At 40.8% G+C, this 17,155-nt stretch overlaps 1 protein-coding gene across 2 annotated transcripts; it reads right to left on the minus strand.

Annotated features, from left to right (window-relative positions):
* Positions 1-13,086: 13,086 nt before the first annotated feature.
* On the minus strand, positions 13,087-15,680 carry LOC136474744 (uncharacterized). 2 transcript variants are annotated; one of them, XM_066472300.1, is made up of 4 exons: positions 15,316-15,680; positions 14,121-14,304; positions 13,827-14,025; positions 13,087-13,673 (listed from the first exon to the last, which is right to left on the minus strand). In XM_066472300.1, the coding sequence occupies exons 2-4, from the start codon at positions 14,295-14,297 to the stop codon at positions 13,651-13,653; spliced, it is 399 nt and encodes a 132-aa protein (XP_066328397.1). In that variant the 5' UTR covers positions 14,298-14,304; positions 15,316-15,680; the 3' UTR covers positions 13,087-13,650. The 2 variants fall into 2 exon arrangements, 1 of the variants encoding a protein (XP_066328397.1); XR_010763010.1 differs by lacking the exons at positions 13,827-14,025; positions 14,121-14,304.
* Between the last annotated feature and the right edge of the window lie 1,475 nt (positions 15,681-17,155).

A 17,155-nucleotide genomic window follows, 5' to 3' on the forward strand; every position in this document is an offset into this window, starting at 1 on the left:
GCTCCTATAATACCACGCTTAAAACATTTGTTCAGAAATAAAGACTATGCAAAGTTGTTGCGGTGGCATAAAGAAGACCGTAAGGTAGACAATATGCTGAGACACCCAGCTGATGGGTCCCAGTGGAGAGCAATAGACAGGGAATTTCTAGAGTTTGCAAATGAGGCTAGAAACTTAAGGTTCGCCTTAAGTACAGATGGTATGAATCCTTTTGGGGAGCAGAGCACTAGTCATAGCACTTGGCCAGTTACTCTATGTATCTACAACCTTGCTCCATGGTTATGCATGAAGCGGAAGTTCATTAGGATGCCGATCCTCATCCAAGGTCTGAGGCAACCTGGCAACGGCATTGATGTCTATCTGAAGCCATTAGTTGAAAAACTTCTAGTTTTATGGAACAAACCAGGTGTACGTGTCTGGGATGAGTACAAACAAGAACACTTTGACCTACGAGCAATGTTGTTCGTAACAATCAATGATTGGCCTGCTTTAAGTAATCTTTTAGGTCAGACAAACAAAGGATATAATGCATGCACACATTGTTTTAATGACCTTGACAGTATATATTTGAAAAGATGTCGAAAGGTCGTGTACCTTGGCCATCGTCGATTCCTTCCTTTGAATCACCAAGTAAGAAAGAAAGGTAAGCATTTTAATGGTAAGCTAGACCACCGGAAGAAGCCTCATAACCGAACCAGGGAAGATGTACTCGTAATGGTCAAGGATGTGAAAGTAGTATTTGGAAAGGGATAAGGCAGCGAATCTGTTCCCAAAGATGCTAAGGGACACGCACCCATGTGGAAGAAGAAGTCCATCTTTTAGGAGCTACCCTATTGGCAAGTCCTAGAGGTCCGCAACACAATCGACGTGATGCACCTAACAAAGAATCTTTATGTGAACCTGTTAGGATTCATGGGTGTGTACGGGAAGCCAAAGGATTCACTTGAAGCACGCCAGGACTTGCAGGGCATGAAAGAACGAGACAACCTTCATCCAGAGAAGACGGATGATGGATGTCATTACTTAAGTCCTGCTAGCTATACGCTTAGCAAAGAAGAGAGGGACAGCATGTTCGAATGTCTAAGCAGCATCAAGGTCCCATTGGGATTCTCCTCCAATATAAAGGGTATAATAAATGTGCCAGAGAAGAAATTCCTAAACTTAAAGTCCCACGACTGCCACGTGCTTATGACGCAATTGCTTCCAGTTGCTTTAAGAGGAATTCTACCTCCACATGTACGTCTAGCCACCGTGAAGCTATGTGGAGATTAGTATTCTTGGACATGTGTTCTTACATAACATGTTCCCCTTCGAGAGGTTTATGGGAGTCTTGAAGAAATATGTGAAAGTCTGTTCTAAGTCTAAAGGAAGCATCGGCCAGGGCTATGGAACAGAGGAGGTCATTGAGTTCTGTGTTGACTTTATTCCTGACCTTGCCCCGATTGGCGTTACCAAATCACGACACGAGGGGAGACTTAGTGGTAAAGGAACTTTAGGGAAGAAAACATATATTGGCATGGAAGACGATTATTTCAATAAAGCACACTACACAGTTCTTCAGAACTCGTCATTGGTGCATCCGTACATCGAGATACATAAGGAGTTCTTACGATCCAAGTTTCCAGGGAAGACTGAAGCTTGGATTAGGCGTCAGCACATGGAAAGTTTCAGTGGTTGGTTGTGAAAAGAATGTCAAGGTGATGACAATATTGATAAGCAACTGTATTTGTTGGCTAGGCAACCATCGTGGCATGTCCTCATGTACCAAGGGTACGAGATAAATGGGAATACATTTTACACAGTTGCCCAAGATAAAAGGAGCACCAATCAAAATAGTGGTGTTCGCATAGATGGCACAGATCCAAATGGGAATATACAAACATATTATGGCCGCATAGAAGATATATGGGAACTAGACTACGCACCTAATTTTAAAGTCCCTTTGTTCCGGTGCCAATGGGTGAAATTGACCGGAGGAGGGGTAACAGTCGATAAAAAGTATGGAATGACAATAGTGGACCTCAACAATATTGGGTACAAAGACGAACCATTCGTCCTTGCTGCCGATGTGAGTCAGATGTTCTATGTGAAAGACATGTCTACAAAATCAAAGAGAGGAAAAAACGAAGACATCAACTCAATGATCAATGAGCCAAAGCGTCACATAGTTCTTTCTGGGAAAATAAATATAGTGGGAATTGAAGACAAGTCAGACATGTCAAAAGATTATGAAAGAAATGTCCGAATTCCACCCTTCATAGTGAAGAAAGATCCAAGCATCATGTTAAATGATGAAGACACTCCATGGTTACGACAAGATCATAACCAAGGGTCATACGTCAAGAAGAAATTCACTGTTGTGCCCGCATGATACAACGATGTATGTTTAATATATTATGTTTTAGAGACGGATATTATGTAATATGTTATGACTTCACATTATAATATGTTTAATATATGTTTTAAATTTCACAAGTGTGTGACATAGTTTTATAAAGTCTATATGAGATTCAAGAATTTGTGACTAGTGTTTGATAAAACTTTCTCAAATGGGAAAATGAGCTATGTAACAATTGTAGATCTTGCTGAGATGATCAAACTTGGTATTCAGAGTTTTTTCATCTGAGGTCATTTAGTGTCTCATTTGAGCAAGTTTGACCAAGTCAAATTTGGTCAAATAAAAAAACAACACTTTGACTCTAGTATTATGGACTCTAAATGACTTCAAATTGAAAAGTTTTGATTACCAAGTTTGTTAAACTCATCAAGATCTACAATTGTTGTTTTGGTCAACTTTCCATTTGAGATAGTTTGGATGGTTCAAATTTGTGATTTTTAAATTTTGATGCCTACAAACTAGTTTTTGGAACCCTAGATTGTCTCAAATTGAAAAGTTTTGAATACCAAGTTTGTTCAGCTCATCAAGATATACAATTGTTATATAGGCCATTTTTTCATTTGAGAAAGTTTAAACAAAATGTAGTTAAAATTTCACAAGTATGTGACATAGTTTTAGAAAGTCTATATGAGATTCAAGAATTTGTGACTAGTGTTTGATAAAACTTTCTCAAATGGGAAAATGAGCTATATAACAATTGACGTTACAATAATTTGATAATACTACATTTTCTTTATTTTTATAGGTTCAACAAAAATTTCCTGTCATTTTGGTCAAAAAACCGAGAAAAAATTAAAACATTGACGTTACAATAATGTGATAATAAATTTCCTATCGAATAATATTAGTTTTATTAATTTTAAGTTACAAATATATTTTTGCATTAAAAAAATACTTTGTATTAGTAACATTTATATTCTATATTCATAAAAGAAATTAAAAACTTTAGGTTACAAAATTTTCTTATTTACAATAAATAATTAGTTAATCAATAGTATTTTTTAAAATAAATATTGCAAAGTATTGAAGTTGCTATAGAATTAATTAGTATTAAACAAGGAGAACAAAATCAAAATCCAGGCCTTTCCAATTACTCTGGTGGGCTACCAAAATTTTCAGGCCTTCAGTCCTGGCCCAGGCCAGGAACCGGGACTAAAGGGTGGGCGGAATTGCCCGCCCAAAAATACTTTTAGTTTCGGCTGGTAAAACCAACCGGGACTAAAGATCCTTTAGTCCCGACTGGTAAGCCGAACCGGGACTCGGCTGGTAAGCCGAGCCGGGACTAAAGGGTTGGACCTTTAGTCCCGGTTCGGCTTACCAGTCGGGACTAAAGGAGCTTTAGTCCCGGTTGGTGTTACCAGCCGGGACTAAAGGGTCCCGGCCTATATATATCGAACGGTTCCTCTGTACATCTTCTACTTTTCGATCTACAACGTCGATCTCGTCTCTGCCACGCTCGGCCGCGTCGAGCTCTGCCGTGCCGCCGTCTTCGAGCTCTGTCGTGCCGTCGTCGTCATCTACCCCCGCCCGTCCTCGTCGTCCAGCTCGTCTCTGCCGCGCCCGGCCGCATCGAGCTCTGCCGCGCTGCCGTCGTCGTCTACCCACTAGTACAGAACCGAGCTTTACTCCCGGTGGGGAACCCCCTCTAGTCCCGGTTCCCCACCCGGGAGCAAGCATCCGGGACTAAAGGGGGGGTCCTTTAGTCCCGGGTCAGGAACCGGGACTAAAGGAGGACCTTTAGTCCCGGTGGGTAACACCAACCGGGACTAAAGGTGCCTCCTGACATGCCACGATGGCCGGCACCTTTAGTCCCGGTTGGTAATACGAACCGGGACTAAAGGTTTTTTTCTTTTTTCTTTTCTTTTCATTTTTTTGTTTTCTTTTCAAAATAGGTTTTCGAAGTCGTATTGTACGCTGCTAATTATACATTTATACGCGCATATAGTATGTTTCGGTTCAAGCACAATGAACGTATTAAATCACACAATTCAATCATAGAAATATATATATATATATATATATATATATATATGCATGCATGCATCATATATATATTTACATGCATGCATGCATATGTGTATTTTACATTATATTATTTCATGTGCATATATTACAAAAGATTGCATTATAGTTGTTGTGACATAACAAGTTTCTTCTCATCCTCTAGCTTGGCTTCAATGGCAGTGTTGGGTCGAAGTAGAACTCGCCCTTGGAATCGATGACCTGCTCATTAAAAAATCCGGCTATAGACTCTTGAATTGCTTTGATTTGGTCTTGCCGTATGACCTTTTCCTCCAACCATCGAGTCTACAGGTTTGAATTAAAGGAAAATAAATTAATATATGTACATATATATATATAAAGACATAGTAACACAATCAATAATAATAATTAAATGAATATATAGTGTATTTTTAACGTACTTTGAGTCTCTCTGTAGGAGTTCTTTGGGAGACCACCTTGATAAACTTGCAAACATAGTAACCACAGTAGTTGTTCCCCTGTTCCTGCCTCAGACACCACTTTACGAGAAAAAGATTTGTCATCCAATCTGGTGATCCGGTGAAAGCTATATGTTTAATTAATAAAGATGATGCGATTCAGGGGACTTACTTTCAATGGGATTACATTCAGTGGCGCTTTGCATTTTTCCATGTGTTGCTTCTCAATAAAGGTTTTCCAAACACTGCCCAATAAAAAATTTGCCACGTCATCAGATATAGTTAATCATCATGTTTGTGTGTATATATAGTTGCTAGAGATCTCGAAATTACCTCTGGATAATATCTATCATATCTTGGTAGTCTTGTTGTGGTTTTCTCATCGAGTCATAGATTATCAAGTGACTTTTCACCAGATCGATGTCCATCAATATCCAGTGATTGCTGCATGTGTTTATAGGATATAACGCATAACACTCATTAATTAACTAGAATCAACATATGAGCCATTAAGGCTATGATCGACATGATTAACACTCACTTGAAGTTATAGGGAAAGAGTATATCCTTCTTGTGGCGTTGGTTCACTAAGAAGTTCATGAGGTTACTCTCTGACTCAGACTTCCAATTAGTCATTGGAGTAATTGGGTCTTTGAATACTATATGGGGATCAACAAAACCAATTTCATTGCAGCCTTCCTTTCTGAGCTCTGTCATTGTAAATCTGCATATATATAGTACTTGTTAGGATAATTTATATGCATATACACACATATGATGAGTTTAATAATAGATCGAAAGAATTATTACTTACAGGCAATAGCAGCTAATGATAACTTTGTCCAGAGAGGTCAGGTGGCATAGTTGATGAAATTCTGCAAAGTCAACATACATAACATCATCGCCACGGAACCAATGTTCGTCTCTAATTCTGACACCAACGCAGAAGTCTCCACTGGTAGACGCCTGCATGTACCACTTGTTTAGCAGGTACATTTGCGTCCCCAGATCAGATAAGGCTTGAGGGTTGTATAGACTCTGGCCTAGTACAAATTTTTTCTTCCAAATATCAACCTCCGCCGCACTCTCAATGTTTCCATCACCAAACATCTGGTAAAGGTCGAGACCAGTCTCATCAAGAAATTCACCAAGGTGATCCAAATCGACATCCGGAGGTATGTTTGCCTGATGCATTAATCCTAAATTCGAACCATATTCATTACCAACAACTAGCGGGGGGATTGATTGGTGCGCTTGTTGTCCGAGTTGGGCAACTCCTTTCCCTGCCCGCTTCTTTTTCTGTGCCGCCTCAATTGACTTGGTGAGAGTGCGGTCATAGTCTGATAACGTTGATTTGGACGGCTTACGAGATTCCCGCTGTTGATGCTGGTAAGAAATCACCTTTTTTCTTAAAATATCCGGAGCTACGAAGAAGTACGGTTTCTCTGGGTTTCTCCTTGCTTCTTGATTCATTTTAAGTTTGTCATAGAATCTAGACATGTCTTTTTTATATGCATCAGTTCCTTCTTCCTTCTCTTCAGATATTATTTTGGGAATAACCCTTGGTTTCACGGTGGCTTTCTTTGCAGGCGGGGACTGGTTCTTCGTTTGAGGGGCTGGCCTCTTGCTAGGCTTCTTGGTAGGTGGGGGCGGGGGAGGCGTTGGAGACCTCCTTGGAGGTGTTGGCAGCGGCGTTGGAGACCTCCTTGGAGGTGTTGGCAGCGGCGTTGGAGACCTCCTTGGAGGTGGCGGCTGCGGCGTTGGAGACCTCCTTGGAGAGGGTGTGGATGCAGCCTCGTCTTCCAACACAATGTCATCGTACAGAGCACTATGATGATCTGGCGATTGAACAATTGGATTTAGATTGGGGGAGGATCTGCTACAAAAAAAGGAATGACATATTATTATGAGCAGATTGTTAATTATTTAAGCCAATACAAATTAATGATGTAGTGTTTTCATCCGCACATACCTATGGTGAGGTAGTTCAGGAGGAGGTGGAGCCGACATCCCTGGAATGATGATGTAGCGCTTGCGCCATAGAATGAATGTCTTCTCCGCTTCTCCTAGAGTCTTCTCGCCATCACCTCCAGGAATGTCAAGAGGCAAATCACTAAAACCTTTTTCAGCTTTATCTACCGAGATGGTGGCATATCCTTCTTGGATTATATTCCCATGAATCCTTGGTGTCTTGGTTCGGTCGATAGGATTAACAAGACCGATAGCCACCTTGATTGTGGAATTCTCCTTCGGAATGTGTAGCTCACACGTTGTACAAGGTTCAGTGACGTCATCCACAGGGAAGCGCAGTCCTGTGTCCCCTTGATTTGGTATCTCCGTGGAAGCGCAGCTGCTTTTCAACTGAACAGATTGGCTAATGTTGATTCCTGGCTCTGATGCCTGCTTGCTTGCACTCACTGCTATTTGCACTTGCCTTTTGATTTCCTCCTGCATTCTCGCTTCAAGGTTTTTTTCCCGCTCCTGTGCTTCACGCACCGCTTCCTCCAACCTCTGGAGCCGGTGTGCCTCTTCTTCCTTCTTTCTCTGGCGACTTCTGTAGGAAGGTCTGTCCTGAGGGAATCCATGCTCCCACGAGACACTTCCTTTGCCTCTAGTTCGGCCACCATGTTCAATAGTCCCGATGGCGTATGTCAGCTCATCCTTCTCTCTGTTGGGCCTGAACGCACCACTAGCAGTAGCTCTCTGAGCATAAAACAATCTTTCTGCTACTTCTTGCAGTCTTGCGCCATAAACGCACTTCCCTGTCTCCTGGTCTAGTGTTCCCCCATGAGCGAAAAACCAATTCTTTGCACGTTCTCCCCACTCGAGTGATTCTGGTCTGATACCCTTGGCAAGAAGGTCTGCTTCCATTTTGTTCCACTTCTTAATGGCAGTCGGGTAGCCACCTGATCCCAAGGTATGGTGGTATGTCTTCTGTTGGGCATTATGTTGGTTCTTTATCACCCGACTCACACCCTCTTCCGAAGTCTTGTACTGTACAAACTCATCCCAATAGGGCCTCTGCTTTGAGATCGGGCCTGGGACAGTAAAATCTGGTGCTATGTTCTTCTTGACATACGTTGTGTATAGGTGTTTCTTCCAAGTCTGAAACTGGGTGGCCATCTTCTTCATTGCCCAATCCCTAACTCGCTCCTTCAATTCATCACCATCTATTATATCATCATAATCATCTGTTTGGAGCGTGAAATGTACCAAGACATCATTCCAAATTAACGCCTTGTCACGATCGGAGACAAAACTGATATGAGGAGCATTGGTCTTCTTCTTCCATTCACGGGTACTAATCGGGAGTCGGTCCCGTACAAGGTAACCACAGTGGTGCACAAATTTCATTTTATTCGGCCCCCCCGGTTCTCCTGTATCCACATTGAACTCTGAGATGATGAAGCGACCCTCCAATGGCTTTTTGGGACCTCGAACATTTTTACTCTTCGTTGTAGTTGTTGATGTCGATCCAGAGGGCTACAAAACATAAACATTATTTTTAATGTCATGAGCACACATAGGACATATGATAATATATATATATAGCTAATAATAAAAAATATATACTTGGCCAATATGTTGTTGCTCATTTTGTTCAAGAGCTAAGTACTGACTCCCGTCATCTACATCCTCTTGCATGTTATTTTTAGCACCATCATCGCCGGCAACTTGAGTGCCAGTGTTGATCAAATTCATCATCAACTCCTCCTCATCCATATTTCTCGCGGTGTCGGTGCGTGATGTTGTGATCCTATGTACCATGTGATCAACCATGTAGTCATTCATCATATGAGAAAATTCTATGTTAATAATATAAGTATAAGTCATTATGAAATGTAAGTATATGTGTCTTATTGCTCATATAACCATTACTATTTCCGAAATGATAAGAATTTATTTTCTTCTTTTACAGGCGATCTCTGATGCTATGATATAAAGTTTGAAGATAGTCTTCCCGGAAAAAATATGTAATGCTCATATTACTTTAGCAACATTAATATATTATATCTGTATATTCAAAGTTCACAAATGAAGAAACATGTGATATTTTTGATAAACTAAAAAACGCTTAGTTTACAAACTGGGTATCAAAATTGAGTTCCTATTTGACCATTATATATCCTACAACAAATCCTTCAAAAAAAAAGACCCTACATGAATATATTTGGATAAAATTTCGTTAACAAACATTGATCTATGAAGATAGAAAAAATTCTTCTATTAATGTAGCGTTGTTTCCGAATAATATATAGCGTGTTTATTAACAAACATATCTTAACAGCAAGCGGATGGTTCGTAGCGTTGTTTCCGAATAATATATAGCGTGTTTATTATACAAGCCATGGATTTATATCGATCCAATTAATTTCTAAAGTAATTTTATTGGTGATCCTTAATTATACTTGTCATTTAGAGTTCCAAATATTCAAAACTTGCCTTAAGATATGTTTTTATTTAAAATCATTTAGAGTTCCAAATATCGGCAGTGTACCTACTGGAGGGCCTCGGGCCGGCGCGGTGGGGCAACGCGCGGTGGAGGGCGTGTCGGGCTCGGAGGAGGGCGCGGTGGAGGGCCACGGGCAAGCGCGGAGGAGGGGCACGGGCGCGCGCGGTGGAGGCCGCACGAGGAAGAAGACGGCGACGCCGGTGTCACGGAAGGCGAACAGACGCGGCGCGAGGAAGAAGAGGGCGGCGGTGTTCGACGAGGAAGAAGACGAGCGGATCGATCTGCCAGGCGCTGGAGGTTATATAGCAGAGGAGAATTACTCCCGGTGCCATCCACCAACCGGGAGTAAAAACCCTTTACTCCCGGTGCGTGTTACCAACCGGGAGTAAAGGTACCTTTACTCCCGGTGCGTGTTACCAACCGGGAGTAAAGGTATACCTTTACTCCCGGTTGGTAACACGCACCGGGAGTAAAGGATTTTTTTTGGCGGGCCGCGAAACTGCAGCCCACCTTTACTCCCGGGTGGGCTTCCCACCCGGGAGTAAAGGTGGCCTGCAGTTTCGTTTCCCGCCTGTTTTAAGCAATAGTCTTGTTACATACAATAGAAATGCAATAGTTTTTATTAAATACATAGTAAATTAAATAAAAGGCATAAAATTATTTTGTTAAAAATATGAATTTTATTTTTGTTTATTGCACATAGGAAAAATCGATAACCTAACTTTTTTTATTTTTTGTTAGAATTATAAAACATAATGTAACTAATATTTATTATTTCGTTAATGCAAAAATGTAGTGTTTAATTAAAATTATTAAAATTATTGGTTTTGGACAGGAAATTTGTTTTCATATCATTTTAACGTTAATATTTTAATTTTTCATCACTCAGTATCCTAATAATTTACCTTTTTGAGAGAGAAATCCCACCAAATCAAACATTGATTTAATTTAAAACATGACATAATAAACATCTGAATTCACAATTATTACATAATATCTCAAACACACACTATATTAAATCACTATATCATCAAGTGGGCACAGCAGTGAACTTCTTCTTTATGTATGTCCCTTGGTTATGATCGCTTCGTAACCATGGAGTGTCCTCATCATTTACCAAGATGCTAGGGTCTTTGTTCACTTTGAAGGGCGGAATTCGGTCATCCTTTTCATATTCTTCTGACATGTCCGACTTGTCCTCAATTCCCACGATGACTCTTTTCCCTGAAAGAACTATGTGGCGCTTTGGCTCTTTGGTTGAGTCATTATCATTTTTCCCTCTTTTTGGTTTGGTAGACATATCATTGACATAGAACACCTGATTCACATCCTTGGCAAGGACGAATGGTTCGTCTTTGTACCCAATATTACTAAGGTCTACTGTTGTCATTCCATACTCGTTGTCTACTGTTACTCCGCCTCCGGTCACCTTGACCCATTGGCACTTGAACAATGGGATCTTCAAAGTAGGTGCATATTCTAGTTCCCATATTTCATCTATGCGTCCATAATATGTCTGCTTATTCCCATTCGGGTCTGTGGCATCTATGCGGACACCACTGTTTTGGTTGGTACTCCTTTTATCTTGGGCTACTGTGTAGAATATGTTCCCATTTATCTCGTACCCTTTGTATGTGACGATATGCCATGATGGTTGCATAGCCAATAAATACAGTTGCTCATGGATGCTCTCATCACCTTGACATTTTTTTCGCAACCAACCGCCGAAAGTTTCCATGTGCTTATGCGTAATCCAAGCTTCAGTCTTCCTAGGAAACTCGGATCGTAAGAGATCCTTGTGTGTCTCAATATACGGATCTACCAAAGAGGAGTTCTGTAGAACTGTGTAGTGCGCTTTATTGAAATAATCATCATCCGTACCAATATATGTTTTCCTCCCTAGTGTCCCCTTTCCGCTTAGTCTCCCCTCATGTCTCGATTCAGGAACACCAATCGAGTCAAGGTCGGGAATAAAGTCAACACAGAACTCAATGACCTCTTCTGTTCCATAGCCCTTGGCGATGCTTCCTTCTGGGCGAGCACGGTTGTGAACATATTTCTTTAGGACTCCCATGAATCTCTCTAAGGGGAACATGTTGTGTAGGAACACAGGACCGAGAGTGAAAATCTCCTTGACTAGGTGAACTAGGAGGTGTGTCATAATATCAAAGAAGGAAGGAGGGAACACTAACTCAAAGCTGACGAGACATTGAACCACATCATTCTGTAGTTTAGCTAGATCAGTTGGATCAATTGCCTTCTGAGAAATTGCATTGAGGAATGCACATAGCTTTACGGTGGCTAGACGTACATTTGGAGGTAGAATTCCTCTTAATGCAACTGGAAGTAATTGCGTCATGAGAACGTGACAGTCATGGGACTTTAAGTTACAGAATTTCTTCTCTGGCACATTTATAATACCCTTTATATTCGAGGAGAATCCAGATGGTACCTTGATGTTGTTTAAGCATTCAAACATGATTTCCTTCTCCTCTTTGCTTAGAGTGTAGCTAGCAGGACGTAAGTAATGGCGTCCATCATCTGTCTTCTCTGGATGTAGGTTGTCTCTTTCTCTCAAACAACGCAGGTCCTGTCGTGCTTCAAATGTGTCCTTAGGCTTTCCATACACACCCATAAAGCCTAGCAGGTTCACACAAAGATTCTTCGTCAGGTGCATCACGTCGATCGAGCTACGGACCTCCAGGACTTGCCAATAGGGTAGGTCCCAAAATATGGACTTTTTCTTCCACATGGGTGCGTGACCGGTAGCGTCTTTCGGAATAGGTTGGCTTCCATGTCCTTTTCCAAAGACGACTTTCACATCATTGACCATATCGAGTACATCCTCACCGGTTCGGTTGCGAGGCTTGGTCAGGTGGTCTGATTTCCCTTTAAAATGCTTACCTTTCTTTCTTACGGGGTGATTTGCAGGAAGAAATCGACGATGGCCAAGGTACACGACCTTTCGACATTTTTTCAAGAATACACCTCTAATATCACCGAAGCAGTGTGTGCATGCATTATATCCCTTGTTTGACTGTCCTGAAAGATTACTTAGAGCAGGCCAATCATTGATTGTTACGAACAACAATGCTCGCAGATCAAAGTGTTCCTGTTTGTACTCATCCCACACACGTACACCTTCTTTATTCCACAAAATGAGAAGTTCATCAATAAGTGGTCTCAGGTACACATCGATGTCATTGCCAGGTTGCTTCGGGCCTTGGATGAGCACAGGCATCATAATGAACTTCCGCTTCATGCATAACCAAGGAGGAATGTTGTAGATACTTAGAGTAACAGGCCAAGTGCTATGACTACTGTTCTGCTCTCCAAAAGGATTGATACCATCTGTACTTAAAGCAAACCTTAAGTTTCTTGCGTCATTTGCAAACTCCGGGAATTCTCTGTCGATTGCTCTCCACTGGGACCCATCAGCAGGGTGTCTCAACATATTGTCTACCTTACGGTCTTCTTTGTGCCATCGTAACAATTTTGCATGTTCTTTGTTTCTGAACAGACGTTTCAAGCGTGGTATTATAGGAGCATACCACATAACCTTGGCAGGGATTTTCTTACGTGGACGTTCGCCCTCAACATCACCAGGGTCATCTCGCCTGATCTTATACCGCGACGCATGGCATACCGGGCATGCATCCAATTTCTCGTACTCTTTGCCACGGTATAGGATGCAGTCATTAGGACATGCATGTATCTTCTCTATTTCTAGCCCCATAGGACAGACAACTTGTTTTGCTTCGTAGGTAGTGGCGGGCAATTCATTATACTTCGGAAGCATCTTCTTTTGGATTTTTAGTAACTCTCCAAATCCCTTGTCAGATACACCATTCTTTGCCTTCCATTGCAGCAATTCTAGTGTGGTTCCCAACTTTTTCTGCCCTGCATCACAAGTTGGGTACAACAATTTCTTGTGATCTTCTAGCATCCGCTCGAACTTGATCTTCTCCTTTTCACTTTCACATTCTCTTTGTGCATCACGAATGACCTGACAAAGATCATCAGCCAGCTCATCTTCTGCGACTACCTCTTCTTCAGCTTCTCCCATTGCAGTATCATTGAAGCACGCACCATCAGGAATAATATCATTGTCGTCCCATTGTTCTTCTTCATCTTCTTCCATTACAACACCGGTTTCTCCGTGCTTTGTCCAACAAATATAGTTTGGCATGAAACCCGACTTGAACAAGTGTGAATGAAGAGTCCTTGAGCAAGGATATTCCACCGTATTCTTACATATGGCACATGGGCAGCACATGAAACCGTCGCGTTTGTTTGTCTCGGCTGCACGTAATAAAGAATGCACGCCGTCAATGAACTCTTGTGAGCGGCGATCAGCATTATACATCCAATGACGGCTCATCTGCATTACATGACATAAATATCATATTAAAACCTAGATCATAATTAATTATTTATACAACATGCGTGCCACCACAAAAGATACAAATTTATGAAAGCATCGCTACAATGTAGACAATCCCAACTACCACTAAAAGAACTAAAGCTAAAATACATTTCAGGAGCACAAGGATTTCGCGACCAATCTCAACTAAAACAGACAGATCCCCCGATTGTGCAACATCTTTGGGCTTCTTCGGCTGGATCACTGCCTCATTAGCCGCCGTATCTGCCTGTTGTGCAAGATATTTTTGCACGAGTTCAACATACTCTTCCTCCCAGTAGAAGCCTGAACATCGTCCACTGCCATCCCACTGAAATTAAAACAAAAAATTAGAACTTTAATCACAACCATCATGAAAATAGGTATAAACTAACCATAATCATTAAATACGATAAAATAACTCACATTGCGATCCGGACACTTGTAGAAGATACGATCCTTGTTGGGACCCTCCTTCTTCACTCGGTACTCCATCACAATCTTCATCTCATCACGACACTTGCCGCATGGAATGAGAGGAAGGCCCGGCCTAAGTCGCTTTGGAAACCCATGAGAGGCCGAGGACCCGGAAGCAGTTGCCATCTACTCTCTATACTCATTTTTTAATACACTATAAATTTCTTCTTTTATAAACAAATAAAATTAACAAACTATAAAATTATCTAGATCTCTAAACAATGATATTTTTAATGGTCATTGTGTTCTCGTCTTTTACTGCGGCAGGTAAGTAATTCATATGATATTTCCGCAAATTAACAGAAGAATGGGAATGTACACACATAACAGACTACTACGACGATATCGGGACGTGTGAATAAATAACCATCCGTACTAGTTGACCTTGCTTACGTGATCATCTCGGCGAGCATTTCTCCACCGGACAGCACCGTACTTGGTCAAGGAAGAGCTCCGATTCTATGAGGAAGGGAACACGGTCTCCCACGACCGTTGTCGCTCTCCCTCGTAGAATCAAAGCTCCTCCTTGATGTTCGTTACCGCTCGACAGAGAACATGCTTGCCGAGCTGAACACGGTCCGCAAGTTCAACTAATACGGATTTTCTATAATTTTCTAACTATTTTCTAAGTTTTTATTTATATATACTACGTTTAGGTACGGTGATTGACAGACTACTACGACGATATCGGGACATGTGAATAAATAACCATCCGTACTAGTTGACCTTGCTTACGTGATCAGCTTGGCGAGGATTTCTCCACCGGACGGCACCGTACTTGGTCAAGGAAGAGCTCCGATTCTACGAGGAAGGGAACACGGTCTTCCACGACCGTTATCGCTCTCCCTCGTAGAATCAAAGCTCCTCCTTGACGTCCGTTACCGCTCGGCAGAGAACATCCTCGCCGACCTGAACACGGTCCGCAAGTTCAACTAGTAAGGATTTGCTATAATTTTCTAACTATTTTCTAACTTTATATTTATATATACTTTAACCTTCTTTCATGTAAATATGCAAGCTTAAAGTGATTTTGAGCTCAAATTGCTTACAAATGAAAAAAAACCATAATAAAGAACCATAAATATATATAGTGAATAAAATGGCATAAGAAAATGGTAAAAAATGAGAGTATGAGATTGGTAACCTTTACAATTGAAGAATCGACGGAGGAATCGAAGAATGGATGGAGGAACAATGGAGGGAGGGAGGAAGCAAGAACACTACTGCAGTGAGCTTCAAAATGTGCTGAGCTCGGGCTCGGGGAGGAAGGAGGAGACGGCCGATTTATAAAGGGAGAACATTTAGTCCCGGTTGATAGATCCAACCGGGACTAAAGGTAACTTTCCAACCCCGGGCGCAGCCACGGCCCGGGAGTAGACCTTTACTCCCGGTTGGAGCCACCAACCGGGAGTAGAAGTCTACCTTTAGTCCCGGTTGGTGGCTCCAACCGGGACTAAAGGTCCCTGCCACCTCTGTCTGGCGCAGTAGCCGTTGGGCAGGGGCCTTTAGTCCCGGTTGGATCCACCAACCGGGACTAAAGGTATTTCTAGTCCCGGGGGCAAAAAATTCCGGGACTAGAGTCCATTTTGACCGAGGATCAAAGGTCTGTTCTCTACTAGTGACCCCCGCCTGGCGGCCGTACGTCGAGCTCGTCTCCGCCGTACGTCGTGTCCTCGCGCGGCTCAGCTCGGCCCCGTGGCCGGCTAGCACGCCCGCCATCCGCCCCTAGCCTGCTAGCTAGCTCGGCCATATTTTTTAGATAGTTTTTTAGACAGTTTTTGATATATATGTTAGATTAAAATGTATTAAAATTTAATTAGTAGTTTATTCTTAGTTTTTTAGATAGTTTTTTAGATAGTTTTTGATATATGTTAATTAGATTTAAATGTATTAAAATTTAATTAGTACTTTATTTAGATAGTTCATTTAGATAGTTTTTTATTATAGTTTTTGATATATTTAGTAATTATTATTCTATCTCTCTCTATATATGTGTTAGATTTAATTTTGATTTAGTAATTCTATCTATGTATATATGTTAGGTTTAATTAGATTTAGTAATTAATTCTATCTAGATATATGTGTGTTATTTTATTTAATTGGATTTAGTAATTATATTCTATCTCTCTATATATATGTTAGATTTAATTTTGTTTTAGTAATTGACACATGCATATTTTATTAGTAATTCTATCTCTATATCACATGCATATTTTATTTTAGTAATTCTATCTATATATCACTTGGATATTTTATTAGTAATTCTATCTATATCACATGTATCTAGAGAGAGATTCTATATGTATACATATATATGTACTTAATTATTTCTATGTGTATATATACATGTACTTAATTATTTCTATGTGTTGAGAGAGAGAGAAAATTGTATCTAGAGAGACATTCTATGTGTTATCACATGCATATCTAGAGATATATACATATGCACTTATTTCTATGTGTTGAGAGAGAGAAAATTGTATCATTCTATGTGTATATATATATGTACTTATTTCCATGTTTTTGGATCGAAAGTGTTTTTGATTTGATTATGTGTTATTATATTTAATTGGATTTAGTAATTCTATATGTGTTATCACATGTACTTATGTTATGTGCCATAGTAATTCTATCTATGTCTTGAAGATACAAATGGCTGCTCCGGATGATAACTTGAATGATGACATAATGGCGGATATTATCAACGCTGGCACCAATACGGATGTAGATGACATGAGTCGGTACTTTGCTGATTATGAGGATATCCTGAATATCCCGGTGGTTGAAGATCAACAAATTGTCGCGCAAGAAAATACTAGCGAGGTATATTTGATTATCTATCATCTCTTATAGATGCATGCGTACGTATATTTGTTGTTAATCGTTGTGTTTCTACTCATGTAGCCGGTCTCTGGATCTACATCAACCACCAACAAGAGTAGCAAAGTCTGAGGGCCAAAAAAGTCATTAGAGGGCCGTTTCAT

This window comes from Miscanthus floridulus, chromosome 8 (genome assembly GCF_019320115.1).
Source record: "Miscanthus floridulus cultivar M001 chromosome 8, ASM1932011v1, whole genome shotgun sequence".
NCBI lineage: Eukaryota > Viridiplantae > Streptophyta > Magnoliopsida > Poales > Poaceae > Miscanthus > Miscanthus floridulus.